We start from the raw sequence: 19,989 nt of genomic DNA on the forward strand, positions 1-19,989 counted from the left end.
CGTACTAAAAGGTAAACAACAACGCGAGACTCAGAATCACGGAATCGGTTCGGTTGGAAGAGACCTCTGAGATCATCGAGTCCACCTGTGTCCGAACACCGCCTTGTCAGCTAGACCATGGATGGCACCGAGTGCCGTCCAGTCTTTCCTTAAACATCTCCAGGAACGGTGACTCCACCGCTTCCCTGGAAAGCCGATTCTAATGCCTGATATCGATGAAACGAGGCTATAATTTAGGTTGCAAGGAATCAAATATTTATTAATGCCAATAAGCAAAAACGGCCAGCCGGGTGTCTGGAGGAAACCCAAGTTCCTGCCGCAGACCGCGCTAGGAAACCGAAAACGGAACTTATTATACCCCTCGTTATCCACCTCCCCCCAAGGTCAATTCATCAGTCCATTGGTCCAGGTTTCGTGGGCTAAACTCCGTATGGTTCCTCTTTCGCGGGCCAAATCCAGGTTGGTTCCTCTTTTCGCGGGCTAGAGCTGTTGCTGGGAGCTATCAACCAATAGTCCAAAGGCCAACAGTCCCTATGGGCCGTGACTCAGGAAAATTCTACCAGGATGACGGTTGATCCTCGTGGTCGACCATCCCCTGCTGGTCTCCATATTGCCTTCTATTAATACCCTTGAAATAGACAACTTCAAAACAATAATCACCAATGCGCTAAATCATCATTGCGTTGTGTTTTTAGTAGTCCGCAGCTTATGAATCTCGTGGTTAACAATTGCACAACACTTGAACTTGCAAGTACAGCCACTGCTGTAATAACGTTAGTAACAGCATTATAACTTCATAACTCTTTTTATATTCTGAACAGCAAATTTCCTAGTTTTACTTATAACAATTCCCCCCTCCTAATTTCCTCATAAATTTGCTGGTCAAATTCAATCACGGCTTCTTTAGCCACTTCTAAGAGAGAGCCCTGATCCTCACTAGAGGACTTCCCACTCATATCCTCATATTGCTATTTCATTGTCAATATTTGTACAGCCTCAATCCTATTCTTAGCAAAGGCTACAATCTTATTAAGAATACAAGGTCCAAAAATTAGTGAAGCAATCAACATTATTAAAGGACCTGCTAGGGTTGAAATTAAAGTTGTCAGCCAAGGGAACTGATTACTCCAAGTATCTAGCCAATTTTGTGAAGCTTCTTTTTCCCTTTTCCTTTGTAAAATTCCTTCACGTAATTTAGTCATAGATTCTTTAATAACCCCAGAATGGTTAGCATAGAAACAACACTCTTCGCCAAGTGCCACACATAACCCTCCTTGCTGCAGGAATAGTAAATCTAACCCGCGCCTATTTTGTAGGACCACTTCTGAGAGGGAATTTAGAGAGGTTTCCAAATATGATATGGATCTTTCTATTCTGTCCAAATCCTCGTCCACTGCTGCCCTTAAGGCAGTCAGTCCATGACTCTGTTGCACCAAAGATGCAACTCCAGCCCCTGTGGCTCCCAACCCTAAAATCATTGCAATAGTTACACTTACTGGTTCCCGTTTCTGTATCCGGTGCTTGCTTATTTCCCAAAACTCGAAAACAGATTCTTCAGAACGATACAACATATGAGGCAACACAGTTATCTGAACACAGAACTCATTATTCCTTTTGAATGCAGAAATAGACACACACGGGACTAGGCCAGTCTTAGAGCAAATCCACCACCCACCTTGGTGGGGTATAGCCCATTTGTTCTTTCCCTCCTCCAGCTTTCCTATTTTAGTACCACATAGATCTTCACTTTCTGGAGGAACCTTCCCCCCACACATCCCTCGTCCACTGACCTGTGACATTGTGAGACCTATTTTCTTCTCACTCCATCTACATTGACTCGGATTATCCTCTGTGCTTAGATTAAAAGTGAGGTTTAATCCTACTCCCTCATAGAAGGGAGGTCTCACATTGTAACATAACCAACAAGATTCAGTCATGTCAGGGTCTGTGTAATTGATTGCCTTATAGGATGCTTCTACCATATTCAACATTGATCCCACTCCCCCTTGGGATACCTTTTCTTTTTCAGATAATTTGGTAGGAAGAGTCTGGATTCTCCTAGACTCTCGTGGCACTGGGCTAGTAAGGACTTTATTCACGTTCTCCTTTTCTCTTCCTGGTCCGTTGTCCCTGAATTCCTTTATCTCCAAATTAGGTCCTAATAACTGAGAATGAACAGTTAGTGGCTGTTTCCTTATTGTTATATATTCACCTGGATCTGCAGATAACCTGTCCACTCTCACTCCCCATGTTCGTCCAGTCAACCACCCCCGGTCCTTGTGATTCAAGACTTGTACCTGTAGATACTCACAATTAGAAGGTTCATTAGGGAGTACAAATCCTCCAAATGCAGGGGGCTCACAGTGTGGAGGTCCCCATTGTACTCGTAAGTATCTATCGGGTCTCTCTGGTCTCCAAGCAGTAGCTATGGTCTCACAACCCCAATACCCGCAGTGATAATGCCCAGGATAATTGCAATAGGACTTCCCTGGATTAGAAGTTGGACACCAATATGTGGCTCCTTTATTTACTGTAACAGAGGGTTTCTTCCCTCCCCTGCCACATTCCTGAGGTATATTGGCCATTAATAAATCACAAACTGTCACATTGAATTTAGGACCTATTGCAGTTACTGCTTTTCGGACAACTTTAGAATCTCTGGACCTGGTTAAAGTCCATTCAAATGGTTGGTGGGCACATCCCAGAGAACTTATAAAAGCCATTCCAATAATGATTAGTACCCGATTTTTCCTCATTTTGTCTGAGTCTCTTCCCTTACTTTCAGTGATTCTTATTTGGTCACTTCCCCACACGTTTATCTCTCTGCCTTCCTTCGTCTGTTCCTGTGCAGGGAACAACGAGGTTATGGTCTCTTCTCGGCAGCAGAGACAGTCTTCAGGGGACAGACTCTACTTAATTTCCTTCCACTGATTTGGGTTGAGACTCGTCTTCGTTTGTTTCCAAATTTTGGATTCTATTAATTAATCCCAGCAAATCAATATATCTCCTTCGATTTGGTTTTTCCAATTTCCAAGAGAATCTAGTCCTGCACAATTCTATCAGTGCCCGGTTCCAATTATGTTCATAAATTTCCCAAGTCTCTGGGGCTAACCACTCCCAACCACAAAAAGCTTTTATTATTTCAGCACTAGCTAATTGTTCCCTTATGGATTCAGCAGAACTTGTCCTACACTTCATACAATTGGGTTGTCCCCTTATAGACACACAGCGCCACTTCTTACCACACTTCTTACATTTACACAATACCCAACTGTAGTGCGTTGATTCAGGATGTTTAATACAAGGTATCCCATGTGGGTTTCGTCCCTCTGGTACGTCAGTCTCTACTTCACAACAAAAAGGCAATACAGTCTGGGTTCCTGTTATTCTATATAGTCCTGATCCTCCAGTCTGTTCAGGTATTCCTTCTAAGTTCCACGAAACAAAGTGCACTCTCCTTAAAGTTTGTTCTTGGGGTATCTGAAAGAAAGAATACAGGCTGGACCTTGCGACCTCTCCATCAGGGTTCATCTGTTGGCTGTACTCGTCTGATCCTCATTTGTAAGTCTCCTGGACTCGAGGTTATTTTCCACTCTGAATCCTTCACTGGTCCTTTTACTCGTGATGCATGGGTCCACCCTCGCTCAGCTGTCCTTACTGCTGTATCTGTGGTGAGAAGAACAACAAAGGGCCCCTCCCATTTTGGAGTTAAAGATGTTTCTTTCCAGGTTTTGATTAATACCTTATCACCTGGCTGAAATTTATGTATGGCCATGTCCAGAGGGGGTCTCTGAGTTACTAATCCCTTTTTCCTCAGTTCCTGTTTTCTTCTCATTAATTCAATAATATATTCTCTTAATAGGGCATCCTCAACTTTCGGATGATCCCTTGGAGTTCCAAATTCATAAGGCATGCCGTACAACATTTCAAAGGGTGAAATCCCTGTGTCTGTACGAGGTTGAGTTCTGACATATAATAACGCTAGGGGAAGGCACTTTACCCAAGTCATTTTTGTTTCTAACGTCAATTTGGTTAAATGTTTCTTAATTTCTCCATTCATTCTTTCTACCCTTCCCGAACTTTGTGGATGCCAAGGAGCGTGATATTCCCACCTGGTTCCTAGCGACTCCATTACTTCTTTAATTACTCTAGAAGTGAAGTGAGTCCCACGGTCTGAGTCTATTGTATTAACCACACCATATCTTGGAACAATTTCTTCTAGCAAGATCTTAGATACCACTTTAGCTGTACATCGAGCAGTAGGGAAAGCCTCCACGAAGTGTGTTAGATGATCTACTAATACTAACAAATACTGATACCTCCCCACCTTAGGTAGCTCTGTAAAGTCCACCTGAATTCTTTCAAAGGGTCTCTTGGCTAGTTCCCTTCCTCCATTAACCTTTTCTCTCAAGTATCCTCTATTCACCTTCCTACACGTTAGACATCCTTCTAGGACCTTTTTGGCTATATCATACGCTCCAACACATACATATCTATTTTCAAAATGATCTACCAAGGCCTGGGTACTCCAGTGTGTTTGCTCGTGTAACTTATTCATAATTCTGCGAGCAAGACCCTTGGGAATCACTTCTCTTCCATCTGCTAGTAACCACTTCCCTTGCTCTTCTCTTGCGCCTGCTTGTAACAATTTTTCTTTCTCTTGCTTACTAAAAGACTTAGGGATACACTCACTCTCCACTTCCTGTTCTTGTACTACCAGCAAGGCTGCTCTTTTTGCTTCAGCATCAGCTAAGTTGTTTCCCCTGGCAGTGATTTTTAGTCCTCTCTGATGACCTCGTACATGCACTACTGCAATCTGCTTTGGGCCTCTCAAAGCTTTTAACACCTCTCGAATCAGGCTCTCATGAACTAATCCTTTGCCCTTAGCATTGGTTAACCCTCGTTCTTCCCATATTTTCCCAAAAGTGTGAACCACTCCAAAGGCATATTTAGAGTCTGTGAATATAGTCCCAACCTTTCCTTCCAACAGCTGCAGAGACCTTAACAGGGCATATAGCTCACACATTTGAGCTGACCAGTTATTCTGCAGAGATCCAGATTCTCTAACTTGAAAAGTAACTCCATCTATTACAGCATAACCTGATCTCCTCTTTCCATTCACAACTCTAGATGAACCATCGATATAAAGTTTTTCACCTGTGTCTAATTCCTCCTCTTCAAGATCCTCCCTAATCTTGGTCTGTAAGCTTATAACCTGTGAACAATCATGTACCACATTTCCCTGGGGTTCACCGTACAAAAACTGAGCTGGATTCTGTAAGTGAGTTACTTCCAACTCCAGCTTAGAGGTGTTTAACAAAATACTCTCGTACTTTAATAATCGGCTATCTGTCAGCCACTTTTCTGCTCTTAGTCTCAACACTCCTTTGATATCATGGGGAGTATATACCTTTAAATTTCCCCCAAAAGTGACCTTCATAGCCTCCTCCACCAATAGGGCAGTAGCCACTACTGCCTGTAGACAGGTGGGCCAACCTCTGCTTACAGGATCTAGGATTTTTGAATAATAGCCCACAGGTTTCTTGTGTTCAGCCCATTTCTGAGTCAACACCCCATAAGCTGTTCCATTTTCAACATTCACGAACAGATAAAAAGGTTTCCTGATGTCTGGTAGACTAAGTACTGGAGAGTTCATCAGGTCTTCTTTCAATGCCTCTAACTTACTTTCATCCTCATCACTCCACTTTACTAATTTTTCTTTAGTTAATTTCTCATACAGAAACTTCACTTTATAACTGTAGTTCTCTATCCATTGCCTACAGTACCCCAAAAGACCCCAAATTTGTCTAATCTGCCTTTTGCTTTGAGGGGTGGGCATAGACAATATCCCCTTGACTCTTTCAGGATCTAATCTCTTACATCCTTTACTCAGCCAGTGTCCTAGATCTCTCACTTTTTCTTCTGTGAACTGTAACTTGGACTTGGATACCTTTAAGCCTTTGCTTCCTAAAAAGTTCAGGAGTCTAATACTCTCCTCCCTAACAGACTCAGCATCTTTCCCAGCAATCAACAAGTCATCAACATATCGCACCAATACTGTTCCATCACGAGTCTTAAAGGACTCTAACAACTGTTCCAGAGCCTGTCCAAATAAGTTAGGTGACTCAGTAAACCCTTGAGGTAAAGCAGTCCATCTCAGCTGTTGTTTTCTATGGGTATCAGGGTCTTCCCATTCGAATGCAAAGTAGTTTCTGCTCTCCTCTTTAAGAGGACAAGTCCAAAAGCCATCCTTTAAATCTATCACACTATACCACTGATGTTCTGGAGAAACCTGACTTAATAAAGTGTACGGATTGGCAACCACTGGAAATCTTGTCACTGTTCTTTTGTTTACTTCTCTTAAGTCCTGTACTAACCGATAGGTCCCATCTGGCTTTTTAACCGGCAGAATAGGGGTATTATGGGGAGACATACAAGGTTCTAGTAACCCTTTTGCCAATAGTCTTTCTATGGTAGGCTTAAGGCCTATTTTCCCTTCATTAGGGATTGGGTATTGCTTTATTCTAATCGGTTTATTAGGATCTGTTATGGAAATTTCGAAGGGATCAATGTCCAGTTTCCCCACAGTGTCAGGGGTATACCAAACCTCTGGATTCATTTTATTTTCATCTTCTGCCGTAAGGGCATAAATTTTCACCTTTAGTTGCTGTTCCGATACTTCTAAATTAATTCCCAATGCAACCATTAAATCTCTTCCTAATAGATTATATTCTGCTTCTGGGACTAACAAGAAGGTTCCCAGAGCAAATTTATTGGAAGCCTCTATTTCAACATTCTTAATTATGGGCACTTTAAAAGGCTCCCCTTTTGCTCCAATGACTTGTGCCTTATCGGATGACAGTATGCATCCCTGAGGTAGTTGTTGTACTGTAGATCTTTCTGCTCCGGAGTCCACAAGGAACTCTATAACTTGTTGCTGAGGACCCACTTTTAATTTTGTCAAGGGCTCTGAACTTTTCCGGGTCCCCAGCAAATAGAGCCCCTGACCCCGCTAGTCTTCTTGAAAGACCTGCTCATCCTGTAGCCTCTTTTTGCAGTTTCTTTTAATGTGTCCTCTCTGGCCACAGTAATGACACTCAATTTCATTAAAATTTGTCTTTCTGTTCCTCCTTGGCTGTTCTTGCTCATTAAGTCTAAAAGATTCTTTCCTCTTCTGTTCCTTATTATTATTCTGTTCTCCCCTGATAGCAGCCACTAAAACCCTCGTTTGCTTCCTTTGTATGTCCTCTCTCCTCCTCTGCTTTTCTTCCTCTCTCACCTCATCTCTTCTAACATACACTTCCTGGGCCTCTCTTAACAACAAATCCAACCCTTTCGTTTGCCAATCTCTATTCTTTTCTAACTTCTTCCTAATATCTTCCCATGACCCTTGTACAAACCTAAGTTTCAACACAGCCTGTCCCATAGCATCATCTTCAGGATCCATTCCTGAATACAACTGGAAACTCTTTCTCAGTCTTTCTAACCAATCAGTGGGTGACTCATCCTTCTTCTGATATTCCTTAAATGCCTTATCTATATTCTGTCCCCTAGGGACAGATTCTCTTATACCCTGCACTATCATGCTTCTCAAATCATCCATCTGGGCTCTATCCTCTGCCCTCTGGTTATTCCAGTTGGGCTTCTCAACAGGCCACTTTGTGTCTGCAGCTGGGCCCTGCTGATGCCGACGGTCCCAGTTTCTCATACCAGCTACCCTAATCATTCCTCTCTCCTCAACAGTAAACAGAATACCCAGTATAGCTTGCATTTCATCCCAGGTATAAGTGTTGGGTCCCAAAAACTGATCAAACCTTTCAGAGACCCCTATAGGATCTTCTAATAAATTCCCCATTTCCTTTTTAAAAGCTCTTACATCCCCAGAGCTAAGAGGCACAGACACAAATCCTACCCCTGCCTGTCTTCCCGTTAAAGCCGTCTCCCTAAGGGGATATAACTGTCATTGTGGAAGGGGGTTTTCCGTTTCCTCATGAGTCAATACCAGGTCTGAATTTAAAGGCGACTCATTAGATCCTTTTAGGGGGATTGGTACAGAGGTGGGGGACAAAATGGCGGTTTCTGCCCTCGCGTAGGTAAGATGGCGGATTCCCGCCCTTGTGTAGGAAAAATGGCGAATTCCCGCCCTTGTTAGCATGTTCTTAGCATGTTCTTAGCATGTTCTTAGCATGACCTTAGCATGATCTTAGCATGTTTTTAGCATGACGTTAGCATGTTCTTAGCATGTTCTAAGCATGTTCTTGGCATGACGTTAGCATGTTCTTAGCATGTTCTTAGCATGTTCCGAAGCATGTTCTTAGCATGTTCTTGGCATGTTCTTAGCATGACCTTAGCATGTTCTTAGCATGTTCCGAAGNTTCTTAGCATGTTCCGAAGCATGTTCTTAGCATGTTCTTGGCATGTTCTTAGCATGACCTTAGCATGTTCTTAGCATGTTCCGAAGCATGTTCTTGGCATGTTCTTAGCATGTTCTTGGCATGTTCTTAACGTGTTCTTAGCATGTTCTTGGCATGTTCTTAACGTGTTTGTAGCATGTTCTTAGCATGTTCTTAGCGTGTTCCGAAGCATGTTCTTGGCATGTTCTTAGCATGTTCCGATGCATGTTCTTAGCATGTTCTTAGCGTGTTCTTGGCATGTTCTTAACGTGTTCTTAGCATGTTCTTAACGTGTTCTTAGCTTGTTCTTAGCATGTTCCTGGCATGTTCTTGGCATGTACTTGGCATGTTCTTAGCATGTTCTTAGCATGACGTTAGCATGTTCTTAGCATGTTATTTACAACATGTTTAAATCATGCTAAGAACATGTGACTGTCATGCTTACAAAAATAGAACCTAAGATTTTTTGCATGATGTTCACATGTTCTTAGCATGGCACTAACATGTTATTAACATGACATTAGCATGCTCTTAGCATGTTATTCAGAACATGCTAACGTCATGCTAAGAACATGTGATTGTCATGCTTACCAAAACAGAATCTAAGATTTTTGCGTGATGTTCACATGTTCTTAGCATGACGTTAGCATGTTCTTAGCATGATGTTAGCATGTTCTTGGCATGTTATTTATAACATGCTAAGAACATGTGACTGTCATGCTTACCAAAATAGAATTTAAGCTTTTTTGCATGATGTTCACATGTTCTTATCATGATATTAGCATGTTCTTTGCATGTTATATAGAACATGATAAGAACATGTGAACATCATGCAAAAAAAAAAAATCTGCGCTTGGCTTTTTGCCCAGCTGAACTTTCCATTGCCTGCACACAGCCTGGATTGAGAGAAATCTGAGGGAAAAGTTCCTTTCACTTGTTCCAGGTGCCCTTCAGGAGGATTTCCAGCAAACCAGTTTCTTCTAAAATGGGTGCTGAAATTTCTCAAGAGACTCTGCAATGAAAAGCAAAAAGTGGTAAATGACTGGTGAGCTGAGAAAGCCAAAGGGAAAAAAAATTCAACGGGAATGAAGTGATTTGTTATATTATGGCCAAAAATGAGTACAGAGGATGGTTTCAACAGTTGGAGTCCCACAGGCAGAGCTGACTGTGCAGGGAGGTGCTTTTAAATAGAAAAAGCTTAATTTTGGAGGGGTTAAATGGGAGGTGGAACTTCCAGGAGGAAATAAATAAAAATAAAATGAGAGGTGGGATAAAGCCTAGAAGAAAATCAAAGCTTTAAGAGGCTGAGGGGGCCAGTTAAAGATTAAAGGGTTTAGGGTTAAAGGGTTTTCAAAGGCAGGGATAAGGGAACGTTCTTGAAGGCAATGAAATACAAACTGGAAAGCCCATGCTAATGCCTAATCACCGTTCCTGTGAAGAACTTCTTCCTAATGTCCAACCTAAACGTCCCCTGGCACAGCTTAAGACTATCTCTTCTCGTCCTCTATTGTCCTGTCGTCCTTTTACGGATACAGCTGGTTGCCTGCGAGAAGAGGCCGACCCCCACCTTACTCCAACCTCCTTTCAGGGAGTTGGAGAGAGTGATAAGGTCACCGCTGAACCTCCTTTTCTCCAGGCTAAACACCCCCAGCTCCCTCAGCCACTCAACACTGAACGTGCGCTCCAGACCCTTCACCAGCTTCGTTGCCTGTCTCTGGACTCGCCCCAGGGTCGCTGGCCTTTGTAAAGCACAATTAGCTTTCTTTATTTTAAAACATATTCTCAACTTTGGGAAAAATTGGTGGTAACTTTGATGTATCTCATGATACATGTGTTTCTCTCCAAACAGCTACTCTCCTCAGTTCCTGAGTGTCCTCAGCAGTTTTAAATGGATGTTGAGTCTTTCAGAGCTTAATTTGTCGCATGCCCTTACCACACACAGCAGCTTAGCAGAGCCACTCCAGAGCTGACGACGTTTCAGAGCCAGAGGAAGCAAACCCCAGTAAAGCATCCAACACAAATCAAGCTCGTACAGGCAAAATCCTTTTTCCAAGGAGTAGAAAAGAGCTTGACTAAACACTTCACAAAAATCCAATAAATTTACTTTGAAAAGCATCCTCCATTTGTTTCTTTCCTCTTAACCATACCTCTCAATCCTTTACAGCAGTTCGTAATTTGTCAGCACTTCTGCATTTTCTAAAATTATAGAATTATTAACCAAACCCAGCTATTTTTTATATATAAGCATTTATACATTTATACATTTTCCAGTACCACAAGGGAGCCTACAAGAAAGCTGGAAAGGGATCTTTTAAAGAGCACATACTGACAGGACAAGGGGGAATGGATTCAAACTGAAAGAGAGTAGGTTTACATTAGATATTAGGAGGAAATTCTTTGCTGTAATGATGGTGAGACACTGAAACAGGTTGCCCAGAGAAGCTGTGGTTGCCTCTTTCCTGGAAGTGTTCAAGGCCAGGCTGGATGGAGCTCTAAGCAACCTAATCTAGTTAAAGGTGTCCCTGCCCATGGCAGAGGGGTTGGAACTAGATGATCTCTAAGGTCCCTTCCAACCCAAACCATTCTATGATTCTCTGGTTTCATTTGTTGCCAGAGCAGATTTGTTTTTTTTAGTTTTCAACATCCACGTGCTGTGCCTTTCTCAATCCTCCCAGGCCGCATGTGAATATAATGTACGTAACAAGTACATAACTGGCAAGTGATAGAACTATCAAATGGGGATGGTCTTTCCTGAATCCGTGAGTTGTATCCAGCAAAAGGGGAATCTTGCACTCATTTTTAAAATGGTTATTGCAAAAGGGGCTGTTGTAAAATGCCAGCTCAACATAGCAGTTATGCTTCCACAAAGATTTAAGAGCAACAACATTTGGGCAAGGAAAAGGGAGAAAAATATTGCCACTTGACTTTCACCCAATAGTGATTTTCTTAGCAATCTAAAGCTGCTAGAGGCCACAAGAGTTTGCTCAGGGCTTTCAACAAACTTCTGGATCCCCCTTTAACACTGAAGCTTCACAGTACCTTCTGACATGGTAATGGCCAAAGGAATTGAGAAAAGGCTTAACTACATACAAACACGAGGAAAATAACTTGAGTTTTTAACTGTTAGTTGGCTGACTTTTCCCTCTGTTTTGGGTTCAGCTACTTCTAGGAAATCGATGGTGTTATTTGGCACTACCTGTCGCAGTGATCTACTCTAAATGCTGGATCCTCTTCAGCTCAAAGAGAGACTGAATGCTCACAAGTGATTTAATCTTCCAGACAAATCAGACAATACACCCTCATTTAGTGTAAGCAAAGTTCCTTCAGCCCAATGCAATACCTGCATATTTTATATTCAGTAAGATCCTCTTTCTACAGGCTACCCAACTTCAGAAAACCTTTTCAAGGTTCCAGATCATTTTCTGTAATACTATTTCCAGTAACTTTCTGCTTTCCAAAAGAGCTTTACTTTCCCCAAGGTTTTCCAGTTAGGGAAAGCATCAGTGCCAGGGAGCTGTCAGGTAACACCTGAAGAATCTGTACTTTGTAGTTCAATGAAAGCAAAGAGGCACCTCAAGAAATTAAATTATAGCATGCCACACCCATACATTTTAATTGCTTTGTTTCTCTAAGAGCACCAAGTTTCCAGTATTCAAAATAACTTACTTAGAACTAGCTCACATACCACCATTGAGCAGCTCAGCAGGCTGGGGTTTCGAGGCTTAACTGCTTTGAAAAGGTAAAGTAACTCTGTTTTCATAATTTGTGATCTGCTGGTAAGGAGCAACAGACCCTTGAATTACTGGTGCTGTGACTCTGATCTGCTCTGCTGCGTGCCAGAGATCTTGCCAGAGACCAAAACAGGATCGTAGTACTAGAAATTTCTAGGGAGAGAATAAAAAACAACCAAGAAAGCATCACTATGTCATTGCATAAATATACCTACACCTTGAACACTGTGTGCATTGTTCATCCCTACAAAAGAAGAATGTAGTAGGACTTCCAGAGGTGTGGAGTAGGGTAAGAAGGATTGCCAAAGGTAGAGAGGGGCACCTCTCTGTGTAACCATTAAAGTGAATTTGTAACTTTGCTCTCAAACAGAAAATGGAACATGACAGAAATGTCTAAGAACACTTTCATTGTCTCTGCAAAAATTTAGAGGCATCAAGTGCAACAAGCAGGTGGCATGTCCAAAACTAAATGAATTATTTAAACCACAGAGATCATCATCCTGGGACATTTTGGATCTTGAAAATCACATTTGTTCAAAAGCAGCTGGGCTAAATCATGGGAGAAAAACAAACAAAAAAAAACAGCAAAGGTTTCAAAACACAAAACTTCTGCCTCACGAAGTCTCTGAACCATTGGAGACTGGGACAGTATTCTGGGGTAATGACACTTAACTTCCCCGGGCCCTGCCTGAGGACAACAGCCAAGTGACTGGGTACCAGGTTGGCTGACCTTCTGCTCTGACGTCCTGCTCATCCCATTTTTATTGGGATGTCCCAGCATATTTCTGCTATTCATCAGAAGTTTTTTTCTAAGCACTGGATTTACGCTCACAGACTTTACAGTTTTGACAAATCAAGATCCACCAGTGAAAATTCTTCTTAAAGGAAATATTCTAACCCATGGAAACTTTAATGTTCAAGCTATAAATTCTAGTCTTCTTGAGATATGTGTATATCAGTACGTAGAATATTTAATATTTTATGTTTCTTTCAGAGGGAGACGATAATCTCATAGTTTGAAAACTCTCAGAAATTGATTATTTAGAGCAATATAGAATTTTCCCACTATGTGGCGCCAAACAATTAAAAAGCAGTTAAAGTGAGACATGGAGCTTCTCATAAACCGTAGTTTTCTTAAATAGAAAAAACCTTTATTAGTAACTAAAGTAACCCCAGATTCTTCCATTCAAAGGTACCAAAGCACAAATACTAGGGGCTATTTAGATAAAATGCCTTTTTTCTGTCACAGAAAGACAAACTGTAACCTTAAAACAGCAATATTTTAAGTCATATCATAATGATAATAATTGAACAGGCATGATCTTTCTCCCTTCCCCTCCTCCACTTACATAATCCCTTTAAAGTTTTTTGTTAAGAAAGAGCAAGATACTTTTAAATTAATTTGAACATCACTTGAAAATGATCTATTTATTTATATCACAGTTTTGTAATTGCAACTAGTATAAAAAATATTTTTTCTATTGCAAGTCTCAAGTATATATATCATCTTTCCAAAGAATCCACACAAAAATGAATTCAAGAGAAGACACAAAATGTTTCCTGGCATATATTTCCAATTGTAGACACACATGCCAATCTGAAATACCTAAACTTAAATGGTTGCAATGCTTATCGATGTGAGAAAGGACCAGAAGAACTCCTTTTGTCATGACAGGGTAAGGTTCTGATCCAGCATGTCCATCATGTTCTACATATGCAGGAAAGTCTCATAAACCCAAAATTTTACATTCTAGTTGCAGGTTCGATGACAACTTGATCATCTCTAGAATGTAGCTACTGGCATTTTTTGGATTAGCTTCCATCCTCTGGAGTAGATGTTTTGCAATACAATCTTCATAATACTTTAAAACAAATGAGGTTATTGTTTAGTAAGATAACAAAGAATTTACTTTCTTGCATTAAGTCCATTACAGTAAAGAAGCCCGTGACACACATCTTCAGCCCACAGGGAGGCTAATACTTAGGAGTCCTCATTAGAGAGGGAAATATTTCATAATGTTTTGACTTTGGTTTACTGCTGTAGTGAGCCAGTTAACAGATGATCATTCCAAAGTGCAAATACCTGGTCTTGCAGTTTTCTTCTACAATGTACTGCCTGTCAGGTTTTTTGCATTTTCTGCACATATTTGCAAGAATTTTTGCAGGTTTTTTATTGCTTGCATGTAACTTCCATCAGTGAGAACAGTAAGGAGAAAGAATTCTCTTCCTGAGATTGTGTTTACATATATAATAGTTTTCTGTGTTTTTGCCTGGAAGATTTATGGCTTTCCATCTTGCTTTCTAATTACAAAACAAAGTTATGTTTCATTCTATGCATCCCAGTTGTTCCACTGGTAATTTTAGTTCCATCAGTAACTGACCACACATTCTAGCCACTTCTACATACTTCACAGCTAAGGGCAGTTAAGAGAAAATCCTGAATACCCCTATTCCTTCTTCCAGAATATTTTTGTACGCCTCTTTACGTATTGGTATCGAGAGCTGCATGACTGTAAAGCATTTTTATTACTCGAGGGCAGAGAAAATGTCAATACACAAAAAAACCTGACAAAAACACTCACTGAGTGAGCAGGCTTTGCTCTCCCTCTTGCGGTCCAAGCACGTCATTCCCGTAGCCTCCGCTAGTTCTGTGCACTCTGGATTCAAAAGCTTTCTGCACACTTGGGTGTACCCAAAGAGAGCATGTCACTATTGAAGTTTACAATATGGTCAAAGTTTTCATTAAAGGCCAGTGCTAAAGCATTTGGTATAGTGTTTGTTGGGAACTAAATGTTGATCTTGATTCTTTTAGCTAGATCTTATAATCTAAATTTTTTTTTAATTTAAATGTTTTTAATGTAGATTGAACACTCTAGACAGAAAGTATAGGGTAGAAAACAATGCACTTCTTGCTATACGACCAATCATGGTTTTAATACATTTTTTCAGCGACCAGTGTTAAAAAAATACATGAGGCACTTAGGAAAGTACCAGCAAATGAAGCAGTTTCAGGAAAGTTGCTGGGATACTTTAAGGTCACTGCAAGTGAGTGGAAAATTGGAGGCTGTACTGAACTGAATAGGAAAAAATGAAATTCTGTGTATAATAACCAGATGGGGAATATTTGAGCTTTTAAGACCTTTTTATTTTTTTCAAACTGAAAAACTGCACTTCCAATGACTCACAGATGAATGTGAAAAAACAGTTTAGTCTGCACACCTACATTAGAAATAGCCACCAGAGGAAGGGAGAGGTGTGGTTTGTTTATGCACCAGAAGAGTCTGTAAAACATTTTGCCTCCCTAAGTAACAACCCAAACAAAATACAAGCCCTAAATCTCAATTCAAATCAATGTGTGTACGAGGAAGATTTCTGTACATGCCAGACAAGCATAATTAATTTTTCCAAATGCTTTTTAATACTTTAGGCAGTCTTTTAAAAAACACAAAGACGACCGGTTACCTGAGATACACTCTCAGCTCTTTTCAACCGTAGGGGACCAACAGCGGGATGACAGCACGACCCACCAGCACACGCACCTGCTGCTTCACCCCAGCTGGAACTAAAACACAAAGTGTGTTGTTACCAATAGGACAGGACAGCTCTGCGGGACCCACTCAGCCCATAATATCCCCAGCACTGCCGCGGGGGCTGCACGGTTCCAACCCTCCGGTTTGTACTTGACAAATGACCTTCCACATGGTGTGGAATTTGAATTGCGGTAAGCCGAGGAGCCGAGGAACGGCAGGGCAAGCGGACGCTTCTTCCTAACATCGTCTCCGAAATTAACAGGAAAAATTCCTAATTCACAAAGGAACTTAAAAAAACTGGTACGGGGAAGGACTACAGGCAGGCCGTCCCTTCCTGGGACCCCTCTGCCAGCCTTCCCCTCGCAGCGCTGGCTCCAGCCAGCCTCCCCCCGCCCTCCGTCCGGGCGCTCCCGCCGGGGCCGGAGCACGCGGGGCAGGCGGCGGCCCCGGGAGCGCGTCCCGCCGGCAGGACAACGCGGCCGGACCACCCCGCTCCGCTTCCCGGGAAGGGCCCCCAACTCTGAACCTCCCGCCGGCTCCCGGGGCGGCCGAGCCTCGCAAACCCCGCCCGGGCGCCCCGCCGGGGGCGGCCCCGCTCCTCAGTGGCCGCCTCGGCCGTCGCTCAGGCGGCCGCGCCGCTCGCCGCGGGGATGGCGGGGCGGGCGCCGAGGGGCGCGGGCAGCGCCCACAGCCCGGACGGCGCCCGGCGCGGCGAGCCACGGCCGGCCAGGTTTGACCTCCCTTTCGCTGCCCCCTTCCCTCCCTTCGCGAGCCCGGCTCTTTCCCGGCCGGGTGTCGCTCCCCGGCGGCGGGGGCGCGGCGGCACAGGCGACGCGGTGCCCCCCGGGTGACACCGTCGGGTGGCTTCGGGGGATGCTGTGTCGGGTCAGCGCGGTGTGTCGGGTCACGGCAGGACCACGGGGTGCCGCGGGCGGTGTCCCCGCGGCGGGGACTGGCGGGCTTGAGGGCGATGTAGGTCCCGTGGGTTCCAGGCTCTTCTCGTCCAGTTGGCAGTGCCGCTACCGCATCCCTGCTGCCGTCCCAAAAATAGAAGAGCAGGAAGAACACAACTCCTAAACAAACGACCGAAATGAAGATACTTTTGAAATACCTACACTGCCAGATTTCGGAATGCGACGTAAAAATTAAACATGGGTACTTAGTGTGATGTGACACTGCGATCTTAAAAATTGCTGTCATCAGGCAAAGGACATAAAATGATCTTGTATGCTTTGATGTTGTTTGCTGCACACATTTGACACTGGTCAAATGCAGATGCAGATGAACCCTCTGTTGTGCCATTTCCCTGGGAAGCTGAGCAGGCAGTAATGAGCTGGGAGCAGGCAGCCTGGCCCCTGAAATCAGGGGGGCTTGCAGGGGTCTGTGCCTGGGACTGGGGTGGGAGGCCCTGGCTGACTGTGTTGTTTCACAACAAACTTCTCAATATATTGGAACCAAACTTCTCAATATGTAGGAAGCAGTAGGATGAGATTTCATAAATGAGATTTTGAAGGAAGTTTTAAACAGTTTAGGCTACAGTTTGTCTAAACACAGAATTATGCAAAATGAGTCAAATGGAAAATAAAGTTACCAGTGTTTGGAGGTGAGTAAGGGCCCTGGCTAGCAACAAACCTGAGAATGACTTCCTTGATTCCTAAACAGGTCCAGTTTCTGTCTCATTATTTCCCTTCTCCAGTCCAACCTTTATGGCTCCAGAAAAATTTTTAAGTGTCAATGAAAAGGTGGAAGAAAGGGACCTGAAATTCGAGAGGTATAGTCCAAATGGATTTGGGGTGGTGAACATTTTGGGATGGTGAAGTATATATTTGCACTTATACTGTGCAAACCCACACCTGTCGAAGCAGAACTTACCAAGCTTTCTCCAGCACAGAAAGGACATCCAGAACATATGGACAGAATGTGAAGCATTTAGTTAACTAAACACTCAGTTTTGTTCAAAACTGAGGAAAACACTTGACAGTATGCTAAGGAATATGTAAATTTTTTAACATGCTTCAAAACGGTAGAACACTGTTGCCTCCTTCCCCCTGAAATATATTTTGATAATTTCCAAGCAGACGGCAAAGAAAAGGAAATTATATCAATACCTTTGGGGAGAATGTGACATTCTGACTTCTTGAAGCCTAGAAAGCGGTTTATAAACTTAAAAAATGAAAATGACGAATTTAATCTTTCCAGACTTGTCAAACTTGTCTCAATTAATTTTTGATGACATAATTAGAACTTAAGGCTTTAATGTGCGCTTTTTTAGTTTACTTTTCAAAAGATTTAATTTTTAAAGACTCAGGGGATATGGAGGGCTTTGCGGTGGGAACTGGAGCAGGAAGAAGGGGCGGACTCTGAGTAGGTTTGAGTGCTGATTCAGAGTACTCTATTAAGCCAAGAGAGATGAACTCATTTTTTTCCTCCCTTGGGGAATCAGACAAGAAACAGGAAGTCATTGATTCTAAGTAAGATCATTCACTCTGCAATTGTAAACAGTGTATTATGTGCCTGTAAATATTTTCAGAACCCACTGGCTTGTTGGAAAATGCGAAGTAAATTATTACGATCTCTAGCAAACAACCCACCATAAAAAAGGTTATTTTCAATCTTTTTATCTGTAATGTTTATACAGTGGAATATTAATTAGCTTGGACATTGAGAAACTACTTGGCTGGACACACTGTTCACTGCCAGAAATCCATCTACTCAAATGCTTTGTCTGTTGAAAGACAAACATTTTAACTCCACCCTGTAATATTGTGCCCTACCGAAAGCAAAAATTCTTTCATTGCTTGATCCGTTTGGGTTTTCACTGCCACAAACACTGAAATATCCCACTGTTAACCAGATGTTGGCTGCGTCCCTTTTTGTCTCATGTAGCTGAATAGACAATGTAATAGTAAACTGCCACTCCTCATTACTTAGGAGAGCAGAGTCCAGGCTGTCTGTCCAGATCAACCTGCAGCTGAAACTACTTCTTCCCTCTGTAAAGTAGGAGAAGCTGCTGCTTGGAAGTGCCACCTTTTCCCTTAGAACGGGAGGACTCTGCATAAGGAGAGAAGAGCATGGATTAGGGATGGGACGATGGTGAGCAACTTGCTTCCCTGACAGTCCAAGGAATTTTCTGCCAAGCTTAAAAGATGGGGGGAATGGTAAAAGACACAATAAGTGTCTTGGTCACCTCAAAGGATAGCAGTTGAAATGCTTGTGTACTTAATTTTTAGAACTCAGGTGTTTTAGGATCGACTCAGGAAGCTATCTTATTAACATGCTTAAAATCCTAGTGATTCTATGGGGATTCCTGAGTGGGAGATTCCTGAATAGGGATGGTTGTAACCTCTGGCTTAGCAGCTTGAATCATAGTCTGCCGGACCAAGAGGAAGAAAGAGCCAAGAATGGAGCGGTTATCTTCAGACAAGTGATTGTGGTGAAAAACTGACAAATTTTATTCAGTTTTTCTTTCCTAATTTTTCTTCTAACTTAAGATATGGAATGAAAAAAAAACAAGGAAATTAGGGTATGTGACAAGGAAGAAAATTTTGAGCCAGTATTTCACCTGTTGAGCTATGATGAACTTGAGAGTAATGCAAGACTTGGGGAATTTAGAGGAGAACTAGAAAATATTACTGTAGGAAAGTGAAGACCTTTTTGGAATCCTGCTCATGACTTCGATCTGTCTTGTGATGCTTTGCCTTTACCTTTTTTCTTTCTGTTGTCAGAAGCAGTGGAAAAGATAAATGCATAGGTCCAGCTCCAGCTGAGGGGTTTCAACTGGGGCTTCCTCCTCCAACACTGGGAGGAAGGGAAGTACTTGAACCTAGGTTTCTGAAGTTCTGGAGTAGTCATGGGGAGGGGGGCTCTCCAAGGTGTTAATTAATCCATGCTGTGTCAAGACTTGCAGTATGGAGATCTGTATTATGCATGATTTTCCTGTGTCAGCCTCCTTTGTCACACTGAAAATGGTGGCTACTTGCCTTTCCTTGTGAGGATCTCACTTTTCGTGGCATAGGTGACAAACATGCAGTATAACTTTATGACTTGTAGTTTTTTCTTTGTTGTTATCTTCCATCTTCCACTGAATGGAGTTTTTATATCTGTTTGTTATTTCTGAGATAAATTGGATACTTAAGAGCTATTCAGGCTTCATTTTCAAAGCCACACCTAAATGTTCAAAGCCCTGCAAAGGCCAGGGCCTTTGCTTAGCAAGGGAACTTCTTAGACTGAATGGTTACATTCAGCCTTCCACTTACTCTTTATTAAACTGTCTACAAACACTTGGAACGCAACAGAGCCCAGTCCTTCTGCTTGCACACAGATGATTTTCTTGGC

The 19,989-nt window shown here is 42.4% G+C and overlaps 3 protein-coding genes across 8 annotated transcripts in view; 1 reads left to right on the forward strand and 2 right to left on the reverse strand.

Moving 5' to 3' along the window:
* Positions 1 to 16,011, reverse strand: part of THADA (THADA, armadillo repeat containing) — a 172,776-nt gene extending 156,765 nt beyond the window's left edge. Inside the window, exon 1 of the mRNA XM_017811614.1 lies at positions 15,587 to 16,011. The gene's annotated coding sequence lies outside the window, so the exon portion shown is untranslated. The remainder of the gene's footprint in view (positions 1 to 15,586) is intronic.
* Positions 3,307 to 7,612, reverse strand: LOC108495663 (protein NYNRIN-like). Its single transcript, XM_017811615.1, has one exon. It carries the CDS (start codon positions 6,704 to 6,706, stop codon positions 3,521 to 3,523), a length of 3,186 nt encoding a protein of 1,061 aa, XP_017667104.1. The 5' UTR covers positions 6,707 to 7,612; the 3' UTR covers positions 3,307 to 3,520.
* Positions 16,012 to 16,329: 318 nt separating the features above from the next.
* PLEKHH2 (pleckstrin homology, MyTH4 and FERM domain containing H2) overlaps positions 16,330 to 19,989 on the forward strand; it is a 58,103-nt gene continuing 54,443 nt past the window's right edge. For 5 of the 6 annotated variants that reach the window (XR_001874198.1, XM_017811628.1, XM_017811624.1 and 2 more), the window contains exon 1: positions 16,336 to 16,384. The gene's annotated coding sequence lies outside the window, so the exon portion shown is untranslated. Of the gene's footprint in view, positions 16,385 to 19,989 lie in introns of all 6 variants that reach the window. The other variant, XM_017811629.1, reaches the window with a different exon arrangement.

The sequence above is a fragment of the Lepidothrix coronata genome, unplaced genomic scaffold, assembly GCF_001604755.1.
Source record: "Lepidothrix coronata isolate B3197 unplaced genomic scaffold, Lepidothrix_coronata-1.0 Scaffold33, whole genome shotgun sequence".
Taxonomy (NCBI): Eukaryota; Metazoa; Chordata; class Aves; order Passeriformes; family Pipridae; genus Lepidothrix; species Lepidothrix coronata.